Source organism: Tyto alba, unplaced genomic scaffold, assembly GCF_018691265.1.
Source record: "Tyto alba isolate M040663 unplaced genomic scaffold, T.alba_DEE_v4.0 Super-Scaffold_5, whole genome shotgun sequence".
Lineage (NCBI taxonomy): Eukaryota > Metazoa > Chordata > Aves > Strigiformes > Tytonidae > Tyto > Tyto alba.
The window spans coordinates 16,149,225-16,175,042 of NW_024881326.1; the positions used below are offsets into that span (position 1 = coordinate 16,149,225).

Below are 25,818 nucleotides of genomic sequence, written 5' to 3' on the forward strand. Positions count from 1 at the left end.
ATAGCAAACTTACTTTGCTTAGCAGGATAAATGATTACAGTGTTAGAGCATAGTCCCACTTGCATTGAAAGAAAATAAAGTTATTTTAATGATTTTGAGTGTAGCAAGATAGAGCTTAAATGAATTTGGCTCTGGACCAGATAATCCTCTTTTGTTGATTTTAAAACACTGGCCACAGCAGTGATTACAGCATAAGAATACAAAAGAGGCTTTATTTATACTTTACTTTTTCTTTCATGTTTCCAATCATAAAAATAAATACGTCTTATTAGAAAAATTTTACTTGGTTTGCTTTGCATGCTGGGAGGCATTAAGTGTTTCTTTTTTTTTAGGAGAAATGTGTCACATGCATTTAACTCTGATAAAAATAAATGAAGATAAAACTAATTTAATTTTAGAATATATTTTCTTTATTTGTTGAACAACTGTTGTTTTAAAATGGATAGCCTGCTGAGAAAGAAACAAAGCCACTTCAACAAAGCAGGAAATCAATAACCACAAGAAAGCCTAAAGAAAATTAATGCATACAGTGTGAGCAAGTGACACAGAAATTATTTTCTGGTGTAAGAATAGTAATAATAGAAGGCATATGGAGTGGCTGAAAAGCATTATAGAAATATACATAGAAAAGATGTGTTCTCTATTTCTATTTATAAATTATGACCTCTGTGTTACAGTATTTAAACTCTGAAGGGTCTAGATGGTGGTTTCTTCCTGATTTCCCCACCCCCCTAGTCCTAGGTAAATATTTATGCTTGCAAAATTTAGTAGACCGGCAGCCATGGAAACGTATGTCTTTCATTTATCTCCAGGAAATCTGGTTACAAACACTCTTTTACTTGAATTCTTTTAATCTTTTTCAACAGCTATTAAAAAAACATCTTTACTAAGTAACAGTGTATTGTGTATATGTTGTATGATTGTGATTCTGTTAAATCAGTGACAAGACTGTATTTGCCCATAGTAGGAGCAGGATTGTACTTACACAATCTCCTGCCATACAAACCAACACACATCTCTGTCTTCTTGAAGCCAAGTTAAATGTTGATTGTTCAAACTGAGGGAAGGAGAATTGGATGCTAGTAATTTAACACATACGTCCTTTTTGAGAGTCAAAGCTTTCAGTCTGAAGGGAGATCTTTTAAAGAAATCAAGAGCAGGTATGACTTGTCTAATGAACCATTATATCTACTCTAGGAAATACTTTATTTCAGAAAATCCCTGAACTTGTGAATAACTCATGCCACTTTTCAGTGCCCTGAACTGATTTTGGCTTTTTCTATAGTTGACTTCTTCCAGTTTTTTTCTTATCGCATATGACGAAGTCTAGATGATTTTAGAAAACACATTTGCAAAATGACATTGCGTTTCTTTGTCAGTGGCAAACCAGTTGTGTCTGTGCTGGCAAGAGTGATGCTGTAATCTCATAGGGGAGGGAAGGAGACCTGCTGCTCACAGAGTGCAACGAGGAGAGGTTAGAGAGGAATTAAATATCATGAAACTGGTGTCTTTATTGAATCCATGCTTTTGATAGCTGGCTGAGTTAAAAATTCTAGTTGAAATGTACTCTTTCTCTTACAGTCAACACTGAAGTTGGCCAAATTCAGAATTAGAGTGCAGCACTGTTTATTGACACAGTCTTTTCAATCATCTTCTAATATAGAGTTTTAGTTAGGTGAAGTTTTGTGTGTCTGTGTGTATGCATATGTGTGTGCAAAATATGGCAAGTTTCTAGCATTACTGAAATGTAAGTAGGATTTAACATAATCGATACTACTACTCTGGTTTTATATTGAGGTAGCAGAAAGAAAAATTCAATCATAAATCTCTTGTGTATCAAGACACTCCTCTCCTGCCTCCTCTCCAGCTTCAGCTCTCATTGCTGCCCTGTGAAGCTATTCATAGTAGTGACAGTCCCAATGTGATGTTCTTCAAGAAAATTCTCACCTTTTTGAAGAGCCGTGTGGAAGTATTGAGATAAATAGTACAAATAGACCAAGGTTTCGCCTCAGATGTAAACTAAGTTTATTAGCATACCATTTTAATCAGGGTTCGGCAGATTCAGTATCACCTTAGAGGACAAGCTCCCTGATTTTAAAGATCCTTTAACTTCAAGAACTATTTGTTAGTCTTTAGGGTCTATTCCTACGCCTGTTACTAAAATCAGAATCTCAGAGGTCAGGAGACTTATGAAGGTGATGCCTACCAGCTGCCATCATGCTGTTTCTCAAATACTCTGCTTAGTCCTTTACAAAAGCTGCCTTCTTATTGCATACTGTTGAGACATTTACTCCTTCATAATATTACTAATTTTTCTGTATGGAAAAATTTGTCACAGGTACTTCCCTTATGTTAATTCAGTCATGTTACGTTTTTAAAAGATTAATACAGTTCTTCTCTTTAAAGATTTATCTTTTTTTTTTAAATTTATATCAATGTTGTATGTTTGAATATCGCTAGTACAAGCAGAGGCAATAAGACGTACCTTGGTGATAGTTTTTAAGTAATTTCCAGGATAAGTAATGTATTTGTTGGACAAGCTGCAGAATTGACTGTTCAACATTTATCTTCATACAAAAGTTGTTTTTTTTTTTTCTAGAAGAAAGCTTTTGAAAAAATTTAAATCAATATTAGAGCACAATGTTGTTTTTTTTTGTTTTTGTATGTCTGTAGTTAAAATCAAGGCTTTCTAATGTTCTTACAGTAAGCCTATATCCTTTGTTTATTAACTGAAGACTAGCTTGCCGTGTCCAGGAGCACAGTCCCTCATGAGCCACTCACTGTGGGTCAGGATAAGGACAGGGAGATCACATTTCCACAGAGGTTCCGCCATCTTTGCCCGTGGGCTCAGCAGTGCCCTGCCAGGGGTCCCTTGTGGGGCCGGCCAGAACCGGCTGGAACCGGCTGCGTCTGGCCCAGGGCAGCCCTGGCCGCTCCTCACAGAGGCTGCCCCTGCAGCCCTGGCTACCAAAACCTGGATGTGTAAGCCCAATATGTAGTGAGAGGCCTCAGAAGCATTATCTTTTGATTCACTGCCAAAAATATTAAGATGTTATTTGTTCAGTCTGTAACTCCATGCATGTGGAGAAAATTTCTGTTGAGTATGTTTTTCAATGTGGGGGGGAAAAGGCAAGAAAATACTCTGTGGCTCAAAAAAGAAGCTTGACAATACCAGCAATGAAGGTTGATATTGGTGTTAGGTGTTTTTTTTTTTTTGTTTATTGGGCGGTTGTGGTTTTTTGTTTTGTTTTGGGGTTTTTTATTTGGTTGGTTGGTTTTGGGTTGTTTTGGTTTTGTTTGTTTTTTTTTTTTGGGTGGGGGGGTGGTGGATGTTTTTTGGAGACTTTTTTGTTTTGTTTTGTTTGTTTTGTTTTTTAATCGAAAAATAATTACTGCTTGATTGATTATTGGAAAAAAAACTAAAAATACAGTGGATAATTCATTACTTAAGGTCTTTAAAATGAAAACTGGATGACTCTCCCAAAGCTATGCTATTATCTTGAAAGTATGAGCCTGAGTCAGGATTATATGCTCAGGAAGGAACATATTTTTTAACTTACAGGAGAGGAGTGCTTTTACATCTCTAAAATAGAGAATCATGGCTAAGATTTAGCTGAAATGTCCGAGGCTGGACTTATACTGGTATTGGTGCTTAATGCCACAGAGCTATCTACCATAATATCATCTGAGGACATGTCAAGAAGCAAGTAGCCAGACACAGGTGACATCCCCACGAGTTCATACTGTAGTGGGAATTGCTCTTCAAATGCATGCAGGTATTTGGTAGTTTCCCTTTAGAGTCCTTGCTAGATGCTTGTACTTTCAGAAGCTGTGAATACTTTAACCTCAAACTGAAGGAGTGACATGTAACGTCCTCAGATACAAGAAGGACATCAGTCTCAGTGTTGCATTGGTTCTGGGTTCATCCTGATCAGTGATTTCCTCTTGTGCCATGGGAGTTTTACTGGCAGGTAGGACTAGGGTGAGCAGGGGTAGTTAAAAGGGCTCGGTGTATGGTCCCATTCATATTAGGATCTTATAATATCAGGAAGATTTTAAAGACAAATTTAATGTGCATTTTGAAAATTTTGCTTCTACTCTTTTTATATTTTCATGGTCCTAAAGGTTTGTATATTTTTGTTTAAAAATCCTTCTGCTTTTGTACATTTGCAGTAGAAATAGTAACCTTGTCTATCTTATATATTAAATACTATCACTCACAAAATCCAGAAAGGTAAAGGTGAAGCAGTGTAGCTACTTACACCACCTGTTTAATTTCATACTGTTCCAGGACCACCGGTTAACTAAAGGGTGTTTTCCATGTTGGAAAGGTTAACCCTCAGATGTATACTTTTGGATACAATCACCTAATCATAGAAGCTCCTTTTGATTGCTGTGAACAATTCTTCCTTTCAGCATGGATATAGGTGCAAAGGGGGATACAGAGGACTGTTTCTATGTTCTTCATGTGTTGTTCTTTGAAAGATATATTTCTTCTTTCTAACTTTGAAGAGTCTTTGCAAAAATTGTGAAAACACTGAAACTTGCAATGCAGAGATTAAAAACAGTTAAAGCAAGAGTAGTTTCCAACTGCATCAAAACTGAATTTCTATGACAATATTGTACCACCAAACTAGAATATACCACTGTTACAGAATGAGCTATCATCTCATGTGGGTTATGTGATACTCAGTGCTGTAAATACATCATGTCTTGCTATTAGGTTTCTGTCCATAGATAATAGGCTTAAACAGTCACATTTTTTACAAGTTTCATTGAATTGAATCTTACTGAGATACAGCTCAGTGGAAAACAGCTGTATTTCAAAGACCTCTCTTTGTAATAATGTTCCCCTAAATTGGCATTGAATTCAGATACAGGTCAAAAGTAAAACTTGAAAGGATCTAATATAATTCAGACACATGTGACATATCATGAGTATTTGTAATAGATGGTGATTCCCAGCTTGGAAAGTACCCATGCAAATATTTGTAGAAGTATGTATGTGGAAACTGTAAAGCAGTACTTGAAAAAATTGGTGCTAAATCTACTCAGAAGAAAGTAGATTTATATATCCTTGGTGTAATGGCATATCTTTGCATTAGGTTGGATTGTACGCTGTGATGTATGTGATGTTCAGCTCCATTAATGAAAGTGAGTTTCCTCCTGCCCTTTCTCACTCAGTTTTCAGTTCAATACTGTTTTTTTGTCTTTGGGGCAAATCCTCATGATTTTATACACATAGTTTTCTCATTCAAGTAGGTGAGATTGAGGCTGTTCATTGTCACCATGAAGTCCTCACACATTCCTTTTCCCAAGAGAGAGTCCATGGCTTAGTCCCGCAGTCCTGGTTTTGGGGTCCACGTCTGCAAGGAGTGATGGCTGGGCTGAGCGATATCCTCCAACCCCGGGGCAGAGCCTGCTGACAGCCCAGAAATTGAGCTGTCAGTCAGGGAAGGAAGCCCATCAGGCTCTGAACAGACATGCAGTGAATAGCGGCAGGTAACAGAGACCTTCATGGTCTTGTGCGGATGTCCATATGCTGGATTGAGGCTTACTGAAAGAGAAATACCAACGCTTTCTGTGGCTCTTTGAGGAAATGTAAAAATCTGTATTCTGTCTGTGTCTTTGCCAACATCAGCTGTAGGCTGTTTGGTGTGGAGCTGTGTTTGTTTCCATGCTGACCCCAGTGCCTGTCTTGTCAACTATTTATGTCAGTGTTGTGCTTTCACATACAGGTGGAATAATCTGAAAAACATTTTCAGTGGCTTTCTTCTACACACTGAATAGGTAGATATTTTAGGAAATTAAAAAATAGCCTGAATTCAAATTGCATAATAATGTTACCTATACCCTCCAGTGGTTCACAGCTTTCACTGGAATGAAAATCCAAGTAGAATTATCTGAGTAGGTGAGCTGAGGCTTGCAAGGCTCATTATGTACTTGGCAATATCTCTGGCACTTTCACATTTGGTTTAGCTGGACATCTTGGGTGAGCATTGTTTTGACAACAAATCTGTAATGTAAATTTGTGGTTCTGGGTATGTAGTTAGTGGCATGATTCCAGCACTGACAGGCCCCCTCCTGCTAGGTTTAATCTAGGTAGACTGGGTAACAATAGTTGTAAAGATACAGCAGCAGGAACTTTGTCCCACTGGGTATGATCTCAGGTTGCTAAATGAACTATATTTTATCCATGACACTGCGTCTTCACTGCTGCAGTTACTAATTTAATGTAGTTATATTAAATTAGTGTGTGTATACGTACATGTGCTGTAGTCATGCTTTCAATTTCATTACTGGCATACCCTTAAATTGAGCTGGTGCAGTGTGTTACATAGATAGGCCTTTCATCTTGTCTGCAGCTGTGAATTACCACAATTCTGAAATTTGGTGATTTATTCCCCTTTTTCCTGTGACAAGTGTTATTTGACAGGAAAAGATTAACAGCAGGAATGTTGAGGTACTTTTATATCTGCAGGCACAGTCATAAGTAATTCAGAAAGAGTTATTTAAAGTTTTAAATCTCTGTGAACTAAAAATCCTTTTTTGGTTTGAAACTTATTTTGAAATGCCTGACTTCAGAAATAAACAGTTAAACTTTGTTAAGTAAGAACTAATTGCTTTTTCTCTGTTGCAACTAGACTATTGTAACATTTGAATATTAGAATTCAGGTAATTTTTCTGACTGTAGATCCAAACTCAAGTTTTAAATAAATAACTTAATCAGTAGATAACCAGAAGGCCCTGTAGACCTTGGTGGGGACAAATCCATAAGACATGCCTCTATGAATTAAATAGTTTTACACAGACTATTATCTGTTATTGACTCTTTCATAATCTTAAATTTTTAATATAGTACTCTAGCAGGGCTTAGAAAGATCTGTATAAATTCTGTATTATCTTTTTGAACAGGAAGAAGCAAGTTGTCCTGAATCTGTGATCTTTTTTAAAGTGAGGTAATATGTAATAGACTTCACTGAGATATATAGAGATGAAGTTTTACAAAAAATAAATTTTACTATAAATTAAGTAATTTTAAATTTCTCTATACTGCTTCAGTATTTTTCCAAATAGTTTTATTGAGGATGTTTTAACGAATCAGATCCACATTTATTGTTTTAAATAAAAGTATTTTCTTTAATCCTGTTGTAGTATCTGAAGACCTCTTTATGTAGTAGGCAGAGAAATGCACACCCTGTTTCATGAAGTAGCTAGACTAAGAGCCACAGATAACTTCTAGTGATAACTTTCAATCACAGTTATTGCAGAATGAGACTTCTACTTTTGCACTTCCCATAACTTAGTGTTTGGTTTTTTGTTTTTTGGTTTGGTTTTTTTTTTTTTTTTTTTTTTTTGAGAAGCATCTAAATTTACATATCAATTAATTAGAGAATCTCAGCTTTCAATTGTGAAACTTTGGGAAAAAAACACCACCACATTCTTTGCTTTCCTGGCCCTTTGTAGAGAAGAGCTTCCAAGTGTGACTTAGAAACTTAAAGATTATAAAATTAAAAGCCAAATAAAAATGTGCAAAATGAATTTTAAAAACATTAGAATTTTATTTATTCTTATGATTTCAGGGTCATGATTTGTGAACATTTGGTGTTAGAAGTACTGTAACTAGGTCAAGTAAACGAAGTATAAAATAGCTTCACAGTTATACTTTCTGTCAGGTGAGTAGTCAACCCTCAAATTGTCCATTCCATCACCTTTCTTTCTTCGACAAAGAAGAAATTCAATGAATCTTTATCAAGAAGATGTCAACACTGGTATTAATAGTTGGAGATATATTTGGACTCAGTTGTGGAGAATGTGGAAACTTAAGAATTTGCTGTGGGCTAAAAAATGGAGAATAAAGTGCAAAGTATTGCATTGCCTCTTCCCAGACAGGTGGCCTTCTCTGGCTTGCCAGGGCAGCCAGTGCTCCCAGGATGTGCAAGACAGCTGGCATCTAGAAAATTAATACACAGGTGTAATTCAGAGGGTAATAGAATAGAGGGTGTCTCTGCTCCCCAGAAGATCTTCAGGTGGCCACTTGAGGAACAAGCAGGGTAAAGGGACTTGCCTTGCACGACTCCTTTGCTTGTTATCCAGGGGAATGAACTTGCTGCTGTTTGGTGTCTCACTTTGACACCATAATGTGTCTGGCAAGTGTAATACTATTGTAAGTCCTGTGCAATTTGTAGAATGTTACATCTGTAGAAATTTTGGGAAGAGCAGTCTCTTTTTAAACAGTGTCACACATTACTTTCTTTTAAGCAAACTAGAAAAATACAGTCCACATGAAAACGCAAGTTTTGAAAAAAACATAGTGGAAAAACATGCTGAGATGATGGTTACTGTTAGTTCAGATTGAACTGGAAGCATGCCCTGAGTATGGGAGCTGCTTTCAGTTTGGTTCAGGGACTTCAGTAATTGCTTGAATGATGAAAAAAAAGAATAAAATGCTCATTAAACTTAAAGAGAGTACAAAGGTAGTAGGGGTTTCACACACACTGGAGAGTAGTATTAGGATGCAAAATGATCTTGACAAAATGGAGAGCTTGTTTTAAATAGGATTCAATTCAATAAGGACATATGCAGTGTAAGAAGAAAACTAAAAAGAGTCAAGTTACACCATTTCTACCTATAATCTGAGGAAAAGGTGTGTACCTTTGCTATTTGTAGCACATATTCAGGGAGTCTGAAGGTCATGGATATAAACGCTAACTTTAAGTTCCATCTGTATGTATGAAAACTTCACAAAGGCAAAATATATAAGTTCTCAGAAAATACAGTGTCTGTAAAGCAGGAAAATATAATTTGTTTTCATGTCTGCTGACTAGATGGCAAAAAGTAGCTTGCTTAATGAAACAGAGGAGAACTAGGTTAGATGTCAGCCCCTCTTTCCCCTACAAACCTTTCCTGATAGGAAGGCTAACCTAAACATTGGTGTGGATATGCCTAGGGATGTTGTGAAATCTCCAGGACCAAGTGTTTTCAGAGGCAGGCTAGGCTCACATTTGTCAGGAATGATTTGAGTGTACTTGATCCTGCCTAGGGGCAGAGGTAGAGAGAGCAGGTGACCTTTTGAGGCCTGCTTTGGTTTTATGATTCTGTGAGTGAACCCAGCAATACTGACACCTCAAATGCTAGTGCTGCTGCTCTTGAATTTTGCTGTTGCCGCATACGCTGAATTCGGAGTCTGACTGATGGTGTCGGTCGTATACATTGGTATAAACCATTGGGATAATGGTGGAATCGGTGTATTTACCAAAACCCAATATCCAGCTGGGTGGGTGGTGATGTGGTTTATTTCTGCTGTGTTGTATTCTTAGGCACCTGTATGAGTGACAGGACTTGGGCTATTGCTAAAGGTGATTATGGCAGTAAGTCCAGAAGATTAAGAGCTGGGGAGGATTTTAGCCTCTGCTGGTGCTGTGCTGAATGCCTCCTACTCCACAAGCCCCTGGGACGGGAGCGGTCAGGGTTGCTCAGAAACCATCTTTCCTCATCCTGTCAGCCACACCACCCCGTTCCCAGGGGAGGCAGGTGAAGGAAGAGGCCAGAAGCATTTGGCAGGTGACTGTCTCAGCTCACGTGCTCAGGCATTGCTCAGGCATGCTCTCTTCTCCTTACTAAGTAGAAAAGTCATAGTAGGAGTTAGCACTGGAGCTTTTCTCAGTGGGGTGGGGGAGCTCTCCGTAGAGATGAGACCAGGAGCAGAGTGTAACTGGGAATTTGGTGGGAAGTGAAGGATGGGAGGGAAGCAATTGAAGGTAACTGTGGTCTGAAAGGCAGAAGTGATGATAGATGGGTTAAGAGCAGAGAATTAGAAATATTCAGAAAGTTGGACAGTGGTCAAATGTGCGAGAAAAGGATTGGATGAAGTTGACTGTATAGGATGAGAACAGGACTGGTATGAAAATTAAAGAAAAGATTAGGTAGAAGGTGGGTAAGCTCTGTGGCTGAGAGGCCTTCATCCCCTAGGATCAAAACTCACTGCAGTAATTTTAGGAGAATAGCTGTGTGGACCTTGGTGACAGGCTTGGTGAATCACGCTTTCAACTCCTCCATGTCATCGTTGACTGCACTGGTAGAAGCTGAATGGAGATCACAGGTGCTGAAGTGCTACTGGACTGGAAGAGATTCCTCCAGGTCACGAGTACTTGGGAAGATGCAGCAGATCTGCCCCGAGGCTGCCGGTTTTACCAGCCCAGAGTTTGGAGTGGGGCCCAATTTAGATGTCTGTGTGTGAGAAACCGGCTGTGGATGGAGAGCTGGGATACCTGGAGAGTGTGTGTTAAAAGGGGAAGAGGGGACAGATAGACGAGGGTCAGCCGGTGCAATTGTTTGCTTGCTGTCACAGCTGCATACACAGCTCGTGTTGATGGGGAAGTTTCTGAACTAACTAACCTAGTTCTTGATAAGTGAAGTATATGTGGTATTGTTCAGATCTATGTGGACTTTCACTAATCTGTGATTTTTGGGAAGAAAATAATGGTAATGTGCAACTTTATATTCCTAATGATAATAAAGATGTAGTATTCCACTTCAGTCCCGTCTCCAAACAGTTCAGTGGTATTAAGGAGTCTGTTTTTTTCTAACAGTAACACCAATTTGTAATGACAGAAAAAACCCTCAGATTTGTGATGCTTTAGGAACAAACTTCCACTGACGTTTTCACTGAGGCTGATGCTGAGGATGTTCCTCACTGAAAAAACATGGAGAATTGAGTGGGAAGGTTTTGTTTTAGAGTGTCAGAGCTTTTCTTCACAATGTCCTTCTGTCTGCTGAAGTGAGAAGGGAGTACGCTGAGCCCACGGAAGATGAGCTGTGTCCTCGTGCCGGTGTGGGCACTGTTTTATAGAAAGAGAGTTGCTATAGGGACCAGGTTCTAGTTATCGGCTCAAACAGCTTCATGTATGATTAATGTTAATTGCCCATTTTGCATGGATGACTTTTTTCCTCCTGCTGAATTGGCTCTTGTTGCCTTTGATGTGGCTGGTGATCCAGTGTCCTGCAATGGTTAGACAAGTGATCAGTTTGCCAGCGCTGAGAGGAGACAGAATCAGGTTGCTGTGAGGTCAGAGTTTGCTTCTCATCTTAAACACTGAAAGGTCACATAGAGTTTAACTACCATTGGCATCTTTGAAATGTAATAAATGCCAAAACAAGGAGATTATTTTAAATCCATGCTACAACTAAAAATCTTAGGGTAATAGGAAATAATTTTAACTCAACTTATAAAGATGTTACATTTATTGGCAAAGGCTTCAAAAAAGTACCTTTTACAATCACGAGGAGGTATTTCATGGTTTTTGAGGAGAGCAAAATTTTAATTTGTGGTTCCTGTTCCAGTTTAAGGGAAACAACTAAGATTGTGATTTTTTTGTGGTTGGTTGTTTTGTTGTTTTTGGTTTGTTTTTTGGTTCTGTTTTGATTTTGTTTTGTTTTGTTTTTTTTACTTTTGAGTACTTGCACCAGTTACTGCCACTATTATCAGAGCAATTTATGCAGCATGTCATATAGTACTTCTGTATTTTTCCTTTAAGCCTAATAAAACATGTTGCTACTGAAGAAATCTGTGATACATATGAGAGCTTCCTAAATCACAAGTCTAGCATATTTTTATACCAAATAGCTTAAGCCTCATGGAATCAATAATTAATTTATTAACTGGATATCTTTTGAAAAAACAAAATCAGCAGTCCTTGCTAGACTTCCTACTGCCAATTCATAAATAGTTGATGACAAAAATGAAAAGTGTAGAAGTAAAATTCAAATCTTAACGATCAAAGTATTGGGTACCTCATCTATCACAACTTGGAATAAATATATCACAGCATGTGTCATATCTCATTGACACTGCAAGACATAATGCTTTCCCTTGTTATCTAGCTAACTGCCAAGTCTACAAAGTTTATAGGCTGCTAAGATAATGTGCTGGTGGTAATCCACTTCAGTTGCAGAAATATGAAGTACTGTTGAAATATATTTCTACTTGGTTTATTCTTTGCTCTCAAGAGGATAGGATACTATTTCAGTTCCTCTAAAGAAGCCCAGAGAATGAAAAGCAAAACATCAGGATAAATTATGCTAAATGGTGGACTAGACCCCAGAGGAAATCATGCTTCTGTGGTACAGTATTCCTCCATTTATCTTACAAATGTTACATCTAATGTTAATTTTGTAAAGGGAAAGCATTCAAAGATTCATCTGATCCTTTTAATAATAGCTTTAGTGTTATACTGTTATTTGTCAAACTCATACCATCATAACTTACTTTTCTAGTTTTGACAGACCATTCATACTGAAAATATTTTGGGCTACTAATACATAACATTTTATTTCACAAAACACAAATAAGCTAGTAATTAAACTCCAAAATTTAACAAATAATTGCCAGCAAGCAATTACCATTCAATTAAAGAGTAATTACATGGTTATTTGTGCCCTGTAAAATAAAGCATTACTGAAATCAGTAACGCAATCAATATTTTAGCAGAAACAGGATGCTGCAGTGATGGACCTTTCAACCTGTGCTGATTAAATTGTCATCCAAATAACAGTTTCCTAGTTAAATCACCACATGTTTATTTGTCTTGATTAATATGCAAATTCACTTTTGATTCTAGTAAATCTCCTACATTTAAAAGCACAAAAGTAGGGCACTATCATACATCAACAGTGATGTGCTGTATCTTTCCACTGATTAATTATATTTCACAAAGTGTTGATGAATTTGTGCATTTTATGAAATATAGTTGTCTATAATGAGTCTAAAATAGAGTTATAAAAGATGGAGCTGATCAGTAATTTTAACAAAATCACAAAAATATCCTTATTCTGTTTTGATTCAAATTAAAAATTCTTGGGATGTCTAGGGATTATATAAAACTTTGAGAGGAAAAATAATAAAATTAGCTCTCAACGGGAGTAGAAAATAGAGGAAAAACAGACATTAATTAATGATTTCTAAACATTTTACTATATAAATATGAACTGTCAAATATACTGCTTAAAATGTAATTTAGTCTCTGACAAATTTAATTCTAAACAAAATTTTAAAATGAACAACATTCAGATTAGTTCATTTTTTTCTTTCAGAGTTAGTGATTTTGTGGGGGTGGGATGAAGGGGATGACAAGAATGACTATATAACCACAGTGTGTAAACACAGGTAAAAAACCAAAACCTCCAGTCATCTTCACTTTCAAGTAATTGATGACCCAAGGGATTTTTGGTTTTGTTTTTAGTTTTGAGAGATACTAATAGAATTTTAGTCAGTGTAGATTTTGAGCTGGCCAATTTATTTGCATTTATTTAATAAAAAGAATAAGATTACTGAATTTATTAATGAGAAATGGTATTGTACTTTTGCTTTAGTCTCCATGGTCTTCACTTGTGACCATAATACTTGTACTCTAAAATGTTTTTAAGAGATATATGTAAACTAGCAGCTTCTAACAGAAGTAACATCTAATTTAGAATTGAGTCATTTTCCAATCACAAAGACCTATTGATGGCAAATAGAAAATTTATGTAGAGATTTTAGAATCTCAAAGAAACACATTTAAAATTATTTGAAGCTAATTGTTGCTGTTTATGCTTCCTTTGTAATCAATAAGGAAAAGATTTTTCTACACTTCTTGAATATATCACTTTCTTGAATGAGATAAAGGAAAAGGTGAAGAAGAAAATGCAGTGAAAGAGCAGGGTGACAAAAGATTAGGAGAAACAATATTAAATAAGATTAATATTTATATGCTAATGCTATTAGCATTTATATGCTAATACTTACATAATCAGAAATGATGTCTTACTCTCCCCAAATGATAATTCTGCTTGCCTTACAATCTTTGTTCAAGGCACGTATTGGCAATTTTCTGTGAACTGTGAGAGTTAGATATATTTTAAATAGTCATTGTGAAATTTGTCAAAATTCTAGACTTTGTAAGACAATAGGAAGCATACTGGGTACTAGGAGTGTTGAGATAGAACAGTGAGATATCATTGCTTGGTGATGCCAGCCCTAGCCCTGACAACAGCACATTCACAGTGTAAAGTAAATTCCATAAAAATGTTGAATCTACTAATGTATATCTTACTAAAATTCAGAGACTGAGAGCAAAGATTTGTGTTCTGTCTCTATGAAATTTCTGGTTTCATGTTTAAACAAAAATGCCAGAAAAAATTGTTTCTGGCCAAAATGGGACTGGAAGTGTTTGGATGCAGATATGTTACTGAGGTGCTTCCTGTGAATGCTGGTGTAAAAGATCTTGGCTCATGCTCGTAGGTGGTGTGGTCTCTGCTTGTCTTCAGGCAGTGGAGCTGGAAATGCCAGGTACCTGCTGCAGGCTCGGCAGGAACATATTGGGGTGCTGGGTGGCTTTTTGGTTCGTTTCCTTGGTTCAGAACCAGACACAGAATGGTAAAGGTGTTCACATGCCAACTGCAGAACACAGCATTCAGGATGCAAATGGTTCTTTTGCAGGTGGTGTATGAATGACAGTCAGTCAGCTACGAGTAGCATACAGCCTTGAGTTTTTCATTTAAAAGCTAATATTAAATTAGAGACAAGGGACTTTGATTTTATTTGAACAGGTTCAGCTGGGAACAGTTCAAATTATAATGGCTACAGCTGTATAAGTAAAACCAGAATCTGGACCCTAGGTAGTTCCTGCTTTATAGTGATACCAAAAGAGCATGAGTAGGTTAGAGTTATGCTTTCTTTTTTTTTCTCCTGAGTCTATCAAACCCCTTCCCCAAAAAGACCATAAGCGAAAAGACACCAAAACCCGGAGAAAACAGTGCTGTATTTTCTCCATGGTGCTTGCCTTACTCGTGTAAGTAGACAGGATATAAATGCAGTCAGTGGGACTCTGAAAGGAAGCTGAGTAAGTTTTGGTGTGAACCTCTCTTTCATCATCTCCTACAACTTCTTTTTAACCCTGGGCATTCAGTACAGGTCAGCGTGCGACCACAGATTGGAGAGTTTCACTTCTGCTTGTAGTAGATGCTGGAAAATGCCTAAAGATCTGATCTGCTAAAGCTGTGGGTTATGTGTTGTCTACTCAGAGTCAACAGAGTTATCCACATAAACTGTTGTCTGTGCTAAAGCTGCACAACCAGGAGTGAAACTCCATGGTCTCCCCTCCTCTTCTTCTGAAAACCCAAATAATAAATAACATGTCTCTTCATAAAAATAATTTAAAACTGTGTGTTTAATTTTTAAAATGTTTTTCTTAGATCAATATCAACATACAGAGTTTTGTGCAAAAGATTTGTTGCTATTTGAGCTTGAGAAGAGAATGTTTTGTAGTTTTGTTGATTGAGCTATTTGCTGGAGAGAGCTGTTAAAATTTTAGCTGGTTTGTTATTTTTTTCAGAGGCATTAAGTGCCAACTAACCACTTACACAGGCGTGTGTATAAGCACAGACTTCTGTAAATGAAAAGAGCAACAATTCTTTTTGTTTAAAACCCCCACATATGAGCAGAATACTGTCTATTAGACAAATATTCTTGCGCAGTGTATGATTTCAGCAGGTGATTTTAATAGAGAATGCATGTGTGCATCTAACTTCATATGAAACTCAAATACTCTTATTTTAGCCTTACTTTATTATAGCCTTTTGAGTCTGGGCTCTTGTAGTAGGCTTTACTACATAGCCATCATAGGATGATGAATAACTTAAATCATAAAAAAGAAAAATGGAGAACGTGCTGAATAAAATGAAATACAAAATGGACAAACCTGAAGCTAAAAAGAGGGAGAAATAGTTTTATAGAGATAAAATCATAAACCAAAAAAATGATTTTGTGCTACTTTGATGTACAGTAAAACAAAATAACACTAGCACACTGTGAAAAATGAACAGGTTAATGGTACCTCTGTGTAGTGTTGCTGGAAGTTGTCTTCATTTAAACACAGAGTTTGTCTTACATTGATGGAGGGCCTTGCCACTGTAAGTTGATAGATTGAAGTTTAACTTAAATTTCTTTGTGAACTAGAAGTCATTTTGGAAATGCTTTCTATTCAAACCTCATTCATTGTTGCAGCTTAGTTATTTTATATAATGCTTCACTATATTTTGTCAAAAGCTCTATTATTCAACAGAGTAAAATTTGTTTTGACCAAAGAGAAGCATCAATACTTTTCCAAACATGAGGAGGTTGCATTTTTATTAGATGGCTTGGGGAAGAGTTGATTCAAATGTTTTTTTGGTCTGTAAATCTTTGTATTATAATGGCAGATGTGTAAGATGATTACATGTGCACACACTGATGTAAAGGATAAATGTGGTAGTTGAAAACAGTAGTTAAACGTAACAGCTCTGTAAACAGACCTTTAACATTTTGGATATAAAATTGCAATCACAATTTGTAAACTGTTCAAGGGACGGTAAGATTTTTGACAGATTGGGCTAACGTTATTGGTTTAACCTATCTGTTATAATTAAAAACACCAGTCAGTCCATAAAAATAAGTAGTCGGTTTTGGAAAAGCTCGGTGTTAAATTATTGCTGCATCTTTAGAAGTAGGCAGTTATCTGCCATGATTCAGAAGGCAAGGTTTAAGATTATGTTGCATTCAAGGTTTCAACTTCTCATCTTTAGGCAGCACAACTTCTAGTTTTCTGTGGTACAGGTGTGTGGCACAGACATTGGAGCAGTTACTGCTGCGGCCCCTCTCCATTAGCCACCTGCAAGGTCGTGGAAGCCCTGGGTATTGAAAAAGCTTGACTAGCGTATGGATAGTAGAGGTACATGTAGATGGACCTTCTGTAAAGCAACCTGGTCAACCAGCCTGAGATGCCTCGTCAGTCCTGAGCTGGTTCGCAGCAGCAGCTGGAAGCAACGTGGCTGTAACCATCCAGTGCAGTGTCTGAGCTAATGAATTCTCATTGACCCAGTCTGAACAGCTCTGGCATCCCTATAGTCACTGCATCGTTAATCCACAGCCCTTATAAACTATAACTTGTGAGCTGAGTAATGCATCTAGTTGCATTTTCAAGATTACATGTGAATTACACACACATGTGAATTTCTTGAGCTCCATTTTACAGACAGTAATACTAAGAAGAAAATATTAATTAGCAAAGTAGTGGTACAACAGGGCTAAAAATATGGATTGTTCGCTTTCTGGTCTTGTGGTGCAGATTAAAAAAAAATAGCTTTCCAGTCATTTATGTGACTTTGAGCTCATGATTGTGTTAACTGCAGGTATTGTTTGGCAGTTTATTGTTAGTTCATTTGAAACCTGTATCATTCTTGTATGTTTAATCAACTTATTTTTCTTTTTTCCTAGGCAAGAATTTCTGATATATTTTTGTATCACTGATGGTTCATATATTTTATACAAATCAATACCATGTGCAGTAAGCAAGTATTTCAAAAAGAAAATGCATTTTCATTTATCCTCTTATTTCATCAGCTCACGACCAGGAAGACCCCCCAAGCGTTCACTAGGAGTTGCGATACAAGAAAATGCACGTCTTCTGCCCCATGGAGTTCCAGGCCTCTTATCACCAGGACTTATCTCTCCGACAGGTAATAAAATCCATCAGATGATCAGCCTCATCTCTTCATACTGCACAGCAGTTAAAATAAACTAATATTGATCTAACTGCCTTGTCCTTCAGGGCTTTTTCAGGCTTTACCAGAGGTTACATTATTGGATTTTTTGAGTGTTCATGAAAACTCTGTTTTGTTGCTGCAGTGACTGAAATCTAATGGATTTGTAATTCAGTTCTTTATTAATTGTAATTTCCTGTAAGGAAATTACATTAAAAATGTTATTTTAGTAAAAGAAAAAAAACTGAGAAAATGAAGTATTGTCTCAGAGAACCCTGTAGCATGCATTTTTTCCTTTCAAATGCATGTGCATTTTTGTTCTCATGGGATATGAACAGCGTGGCTAATGTGTATTGTATTGTAACATTAATGTATGCTGGGAAGATAGATAAATGCTTGTACGAATTTTAGAAGAAACACTTGAAAAGCAGATAAGTCTGCATTGCCACAGTGGATTGTACTTTAATAATTTGCATTCAAGTATCATAATACGAAAAAACTAGCATGAAAATATGTGAGATTATAAACAAGCCCTAAATATAATTTAATGCACAGTATTTTATTTCACTTCATTAATTTATTGAGTTCAAATTAAATCTTGTGCTATCCTGATGAGTGTTTTAATTTTTTATTAATTGTTGTGTGCTAAAGGTAAGTTTATTTTGGTTATAAAGCTATATTAACATACTATAGTCATAAAAGTAATTGTTTAAATACTCAACAGGTTTAGCAGTTTTAGGATTACTGTTGAAGTCCAATCTAAATATATCTCCATAATAGCTAAACTTAGTGTTTAGGAGAAGTCCTAGAACTTTTTACAGGAAAAGCAGAATTAAAAAAAAAAAAAAAAAAAAATGGTAGGAGTATAGTGACTTCTGTCTTGATCTTGCAGATTACTCTGCTCTCAGAACCTATTGCACTGCACGTGCATGTCTCAACAGGTCTCAGTGTTCAGGGGATTAACAAAGCTGAGATCTTTAATTTCTCCTACAGCTCCAAGTGTCACGAGGACCTCACAGTGAACCAATAACCTTTGTCACTGTGGAAGTGGGAATGCACATTCTTAAGCAACAGTCACAGTAACCTTAACTGAAGTAGTTAATCAAGTATGAAGGCATTTTGCTGGAGCCAGGTGCCACAGTTGAGCTGGTGCAACATCGTGTACTGTTCATGTATGTGGCAAGGATCAAGAATTTTGTTTTTCCTCTTACTGTTTATAAATGAGGGACTTTTTTAGTAGTTCTGTCATGTTCTCAGCTCAGGACTTTAATGGATTTGGTGTTGTTTATGTTGTTAGCAACAGACAGGAAAGCACAAGAACTACCTTGCATTGAGAATTTCTTATCAGAAATCCAGAATATTGCCTATTACTTTTTTACCCTGTGTGTGTTTGCAAATAGGACATCAAATTATGGAGACTACCGTATTGCTTTTAATTGGGAAATATTTTAGGATGCAGTGTGCTGAGTATGCACAGTAAAATAGTATCATAGGCACATTTTGTTTCTCAGATATTTTGAGTATCACAGAGTTTCATTAAACATTTTTTAAGTTGAATTTCTAGACTGTTGTAAGTTGTTTGGAGTCTGAAGTGATGACTGGGATACATCCCACTTTATTTAACACACAGAGGGTTTCATGAGAAGATTGGTTCTGGTGGGCTGTCTTTCAGCCGAGGCCTAGGGTGAGTTGCCTTCGTGACCTTAGGAGCCGCCTGTGAAAACCTCTGCATGACCAAGTGCCAGAAGTCACAGACAATGTGCCTCAAGTTGCTGAAAGGGAGTTTTGGGAGCAGCTTGTAGACGGGAGAAAGTGCACGTTTCCAGAGCATCACAGTGTCACTGAGGACCCTGGACCAGACAGGTCCCGGCAGATGACACAGCCCTGCCGCCAACCTGAGTCATGGCAGGGCAGCTCCATGCTAATGGCCTCTGTAGTCTTGTCACTCAGGAATCAGAGCTCTCAAAGTTTCTGAGTTGTTTTATCTCATTTATAAAGAAAGAACAGTATAAAAGCTGGGGGAATTGCTGAGTAAGGAAAGGTGCCAAAAGAGCCACTTGTAAACTCAATGGGGATTTGAGCTGTTGTAAACTTGATGAAGCACCTGGGATACGAAGCCTCCATTAGCTTTATTTATACCTATTTACACTTAATTACGCACTGCTTTGCTCTGGTTGTCTTCAACACTTTTGCAATTGGATTCTTTCCTTTTGGCTGAACTAAAAACAAAATGTGTTTTAACACTTCTTACAGAATAGAGGTTTTTCTTCTAGACTTCTGAGTGATGGATAATAGACTGGAATAAAAGTTGCAAGGATATTAACCTTTTGTCTACTGGCTGAGTTTTAATTTGCCGATTTATGATCTCACTTGCATATAATTTGCTCTTGTTCTGACAGTTTTGGCCCATGGAATTTGTATGTAAAATGTAATCTGTTCCCTGCCCCTGGCTGCCCCATACTCAGTGACCTGCTGGTTTGGTGGAGACTTTCTGCCTGGGGTGCTCTCTGCTCCCACACCCAGGTGGTCAGATGGCTGTGAGAGGGACCAGGGCCGGGGCAGACACTGAGGAAGGTTTGTAGCATGGTAGGGCTGGATCCATCCCTTCCAGTAGAGGAGGAGCTGATATGGAGGCAAGAACAACTCTTTACATCTTGGTGACTTCTTTGGTTGCCTGATTCCTCTAACTGCAGTGCAATTGCTCAGAGCATTTCTTTTGCATATCTTCTTGTCCACTCCTTGATAATCGCTGTCTGATCTTGCACATTCTTCCTAGAACACAAGTATGCAGATGATTATGTTAATCTGCCTACATTGTTTAAAAAAAAAAAAAAAATCAGTTTTCTTATGTGGCTACTTCATTTTCTGATGTGTCCAACTTAGCACCTGTGTTGTTTTCTTCTTCAGATAAGCTCATTTTAGTAACAAACTCCACATCAGCAAATGTAGCGTGTTTCATCTATTCATTGCCATCTTTCATTTTTACCTCCTCTTTACTGGTCTGTCAAGTTTAACTGAAGGAGTTTACATCCAGGCTTGCTGTTGGTTAGATGGATAGGTCTTGAGAAGTTGCTGTTCTGGCTGCAGAGCTCACAGATCTGTCTGTAGAGGGTATTACACAGTGATGATTAGTAACTTCCTGCAGACTTGAGTGAGCCATCTGTGTTTCCACTCCTCTAAATGTGCTGTTATTTTCATCACCCATTTGGTTTGTGTCAGCTCAGTTTACATGGTCATTTTCACATAATAAACAGGTAGTTAAATTAGGCATGCTGCATTTCCCAGTGTAGAGTGTAATTTTTTTACCTCTTGGCAAAGTGGTCTACAACTACTCTTATATATAAGTAATTTGTGAAAGAGCTATAAGCGAAGCCTTGACCTTTTTAAATATTTGTAGGTACCTTCCACCATTGGGGAATAGGAACATTTGAGTTAGGATGAGACTAGAGCAACCGGGTGGTTAAAACTGCTGTGACTGAGAAAGATGAGGTGGCATGTCTGGGATTGCATGCCACCAGGAAGGGCTTGCGTAAACAGCACAATAACCATGCCCAAACTATGTCCTTCAAGAGCTGATATTTTAAGTACTGTCCATTTTACCTTAACTTAGGAGAAAGTAGTTTTTTTCTTCTATTCATGTAGGAAATGTGAAAATGAGCGTGGTGCCCTTGCCTGCTATGAGGGCAAAGGAAAAATCCTGTATGTCACAGAGGGATGGTCATCAAAGGCTCAGTTCTTCAAACACTGCAGTGTGATGAAGTGACATTAACAAAAAAAAAGGATTTATCTTCTATTAATGTACAAGTCTTTGTCATCAGCATATCTGAACAAGACAGTTGTTTTTTTATTTCCTAAGGGGTAAGATGGGCATCTCTATGATCATGGACTGGGAATCCTGCAGCTGAAGCTGATGAAGTGCTGGCAGGTCTGGTGAGGCTGGGGGCCAGGAACATGGACACAAGCCTGTTTAAAACATTTCTATTGCTTTTTTATATTTCTGAGACTAGCTGCCCAGAGCTGTGGGCAGCCTGGTAGGGCTAATACGGTGTATGTTGGCAAGGTACAGGCAGTATAGGTCAGCGAATAGATTGCAGGGAGAATTTAGGGCTGAGGGCTGCCAAGTGCTCAGCAGAGGAGATGGGAGGAAGCCTACTGATGGGGAATCCTGTGTTAGTAAAGGAAAAGAAGGCATTTTCAAATGGCTGCTCCACTTTGCTGGATGCAAGGTGGGAAGATGCAGAATTTCAGAGTTTAGAGAGAGATTCACTCACAGTTTATGGTTGTTTGGTAGAGAAAACTTGTTAGAATGTACTGTGTGCAGAGGCCACTGATGCTGCCATGAGCAGGCAGGATGTCCGAGGCCTTCCCTGGTGTGTTAGTACCTCCTGATTAAACCTGCTGCCAGCATCTATCATCAGGTCTCTGCTGTTCTCTTACATTGGTCTGCCAGGTGACAGAAGCAAACCACTTGCATTTCCAAATGTGTAAGATAAACTGCTGTTTCCATTATCAGCTACATTCGTTACACCTCCCTTGAAGTAGTCCTTCTTTATTTCACAAACAGACAGACGGTTAAAATAGACACTATCTCAGCTGTTTGTCTAGAATTTTTCAGAATGTAATAATTAAAATAGACCTGTTTGTACAGCTATGAATACTTTTTCAGTATAGTTTTGTCTTATTAATGGTTAAAAGATGCTGTTGTGAACTGAATAGTTTACTGTAATTAATATTTTAGTAAAATTAATATTTTAATAGATATACTAAGTCGCATCATTGTGGGACTCAAATAAGTAGAGTAGCTCACAGGAGTATGATAACTTCCTGTGCTACTTCAGTTCACAGTGATATCAGCAGTCACTTAGTCTTTCTACAGAAAAGAGAGGATAAAACAGTATTTGCTGCTGTCTTTAGGCACTTTAATTTGGTATATGCTTGTTAGAGGAATGAATGAGACTAGAGGCTTTTGAGGTCTTTGGTATCCAGTTGCTGTTTATCAAGGTGGACACACAGTCAGCCAGCAGAGCTGCTTGCAGGAACTGCCTGCTACCATAGACCCCACAGATCATCTTCTTATTTCCATTTGAAACTGGTGCTGCTCCAGTGCTCACCAGTCTGTCCTGACTGGGGAACTGCAGTATGTGCTCAGGGTCAGAAGAGTGGAGCTGCAGGAACAACAAGGACGGTTGCTTACTGAGGGGCGCAGTGGGGCTGGAGGCAGTGAATCTGCTCCACGTGTGGCATTGGCTCAGAGACTGGGATTGCCAAAACCAGACACTGAAGGTTTACCTCTCTGCATTGTGAAGCCTGCTTCCAAGAAAGAGCTGTTACTTGAAGAATAAGCATTCACTCAGGGTCACTTTACAGAGCATCTATTGACTGATTTCACCTCTTGGGGTGTTTGATGTAGGGCCGCTGTGGCTGGCAGCTGCTGGCAGGAGTCCTGGAGCCTCCAAGAGCAGGGAGCAAATGATTGTACTGTTAAGGGAACCCTTTCCTTTCTCAGCATGCTTAACTGAGCGTTTTGTATGTTTACATCCTATTTCTGTGGCTCATTTCACTGTTTATGATTATCCTTTTTTTTTCAGTTGTCATAGATGTCATTTTAAATTTCCATTTATAATGAGAAACATATGCATGACTTTGTCATTGCTGGCATTACCTGGCTTGGTAGAAATTATTATTTTTAATCAAAGGCAAACATACTGATTAAGGATGCCACAACACTCCTCTGTCTATGGGTAACGTTAACAGTTTATAAATTGTTCTTGGTTACAATTCAGTAGTGAATTACTTTGATATATATGGCTAATAAATTAATATGATTAAGTTAATGAGTAGTACAAGTGTTGCCAAACTCCACTCATCGGGCCTTTAATGCTGCTCCACATTTGCAGCTCTAGCTTCCCCCTGTGGTGAGAGGATCAGTGCTACCTACGCACTGTCATTGTGATAAATGGCATATCCCACAGTGCCCTGCACTCCATCTGGTGTGTCCCCAAAATGAGAAATATTTTATACAAATCACACACTCAGAAGCTCAAAGGACTGTAAAAAGATCTATTTTTTCAAACAATAATAAAAATGCATACATCTCTTTAGCAACTCTTCATTTTTACTGTCATAATGAATGCATATAGCTTTGGGAAATGAAAGCTCGTGTGAGTAACATAGGAAAGTTATCCACTACACAGTAAAGCTGACAAATAAGTTACATGCTCACTCTTTTATTTTATCATGAAATGTTCTTAGATAAAAAATGATGTTAGAACATCTATTTAACTGGATTTTAAAATTAAAGACCATGTATGCTGCATGATTGAGTACCACCCCATCTCATGCCAGCAAATTTCTATGCTGAAGGGAGCATGAATATGAGTGAATGAGGAATGCAGGATCATATCATTACTCTTTAAAATGCAGCCATTCAGTAGAATTCTGATAATCTAAAAACTATACTTGATGACTATGAGTCACTCGGTTCCTTTCTTTCCTTTTCTCTTTTAACATTATCTTTCCTTAGGGATCCATTTTTAGTGCCTGCTTTATCTGGGTGGGACGTTACATTTTTGACAAATTAATAGTTAAAGCTGTTGAGAATTTACTGAATGGTTAACCTTGTTGTAAATTTAATTTACACATAGCCTCAGCTACTAATTATTGTCCAAGAAGTGTGAAACTCAGTAATAAACTTTAATTTTTAAGCTTTTGCACAGAATTTTTAGAAAATTTGATCCTACTGAGTTCCTCATCTTTTGAGGTGATGAAGTTCAACCAAAGTGGTCACACTGAGCAAATTAACACTGTATTGTCTTGATACTCAGGGCAGGTCTGCGCTGAATTTATTTTGACTTGCAGATGGAAGGGAACCATTTATAAAAGTTGTCTTAAGTATCATAGAGTTAGCAAAATCCAGTAAATTTTCATCTCTTTTTATAATTTATAACATTATTTACTACCAGTTTTTCTGTTAGCCTCATGTCTGATGGCATTGGGGTCTATAATGATCATAATACTTGTCTGCTTCTCCCTGTTGCATCTTTAACTGACTTCGAAACCGTTTTAGCTCTTTTAAATCATCATTAAGAAATGTCTTAAAGTCAAAAATAGTATCAGAAAGTATGAAAGATTTATCTTCAGTGCTGTTTTCTGGAAGACTGTTTTGACAATAACAACACTACAGTAGCTGAATAGTTTTTGTTAGGTTTTATTTTCCTTTACAATAACATGAATAAGTTGAACAAATAGTTACAGTCTGAAATGTTTTTATTCAGCACCGTTAACCAGTATCACAGCAAGAGTATTTTCTGTAAGAATCGCAGACTGACTGCGTATTGTAGTCTTGCATGTTAATATAGAAAGCTGGTTTTTGGATTCACTGAAGTTGTATTGTCATTTAAGAATTTTTACATTCATGCTAATGGAGAATAGTTTATTGATTTAGCTGGTTACAAGGCTCATCAAATGTACTGTAGGGTGCTAATTCTCTGGTAGGCAAATCAAGCATCTTCAGATTCTGTGCTGTTACCTTGAGTGACATAAGGCCTATTCATGATTCTCCCTTTTAAAAGAAGCATATTTTATGATAACAAAAGAAGTTGGAATATTGTGGCATACAGCATCAGAGACAAGGAGCATAGATCCTCGCTGATAGCCCTACTCTGCTTTAGATTTATTCATCAGTATTTTAGAGGACCTGTTAAGCTCAAGATATCTGCACACACTTAAATTTTTATTCCTATGACTTTGAGAGGTAACTGTCTATAACTGTTCAAATAGATGCAGTTGTAGCTGGCTGGATAATACACCTCTGGTTGCAGAAAAATGTTGATCCATCACCTATTTGTAATGCCAAAACCTACTACGTTTACATAAATAATATTATTTTTAAATAAAGCATTCAGATCTATATTAGATTCCAACAGTGTGATTTCCTAAAGGAAAGCTTCATAAGGGTGTATTTTGGCAAAATTCTTACTATAACAGCACAGCTGCAAATTGTTCAGAAAAAATAGGAACTAAATCTCACTGGATTAAAAAACAAGCATGTACTATACTTAAATCCAGGTATTTCCAGAGTTACAATTCTGGTCAGGTATTAAGTACTTTTAATGTAATTTAACAGCTGATGTGCTTCTGTCCTTGTCATACCGATCTCAGGAGTCCTAAACAAGTGAAATACTTAAGTATGTTTTTAAGATTAGGCAAACAAATAATCCCATTGATCTGGATTGGATTACTTTTTTGTTTAAGCATAAG

General features: G+C 37.4%; 1 protein-coding gene across 7 annotated transcripts in view; it reads left to right on the forward strand.

Moving 5' to 3' along the window:
* DACH2 (dachshund family transcription factor 2) overlaps positions 1-25,818 on the forward strand; it is a 311,886-nt gene that overhangs the window by 143,430 nt on the left and 142,638 nt on the right. For all 7 annotated transcript variants that reach the window (XM_042807358.1, XM_042807360.1, XM_042807363.1 and 4 more), the window contains exon 2: positions 17,420-17,535. In XM_042807358.1, the coding sequence (XP_042663292.1) occupies positions 17,420-17,535 (116 nt within the window). The remainder of the gene's footprint in view (positions 1-17,419; positions 17,536-25,818) is intronic.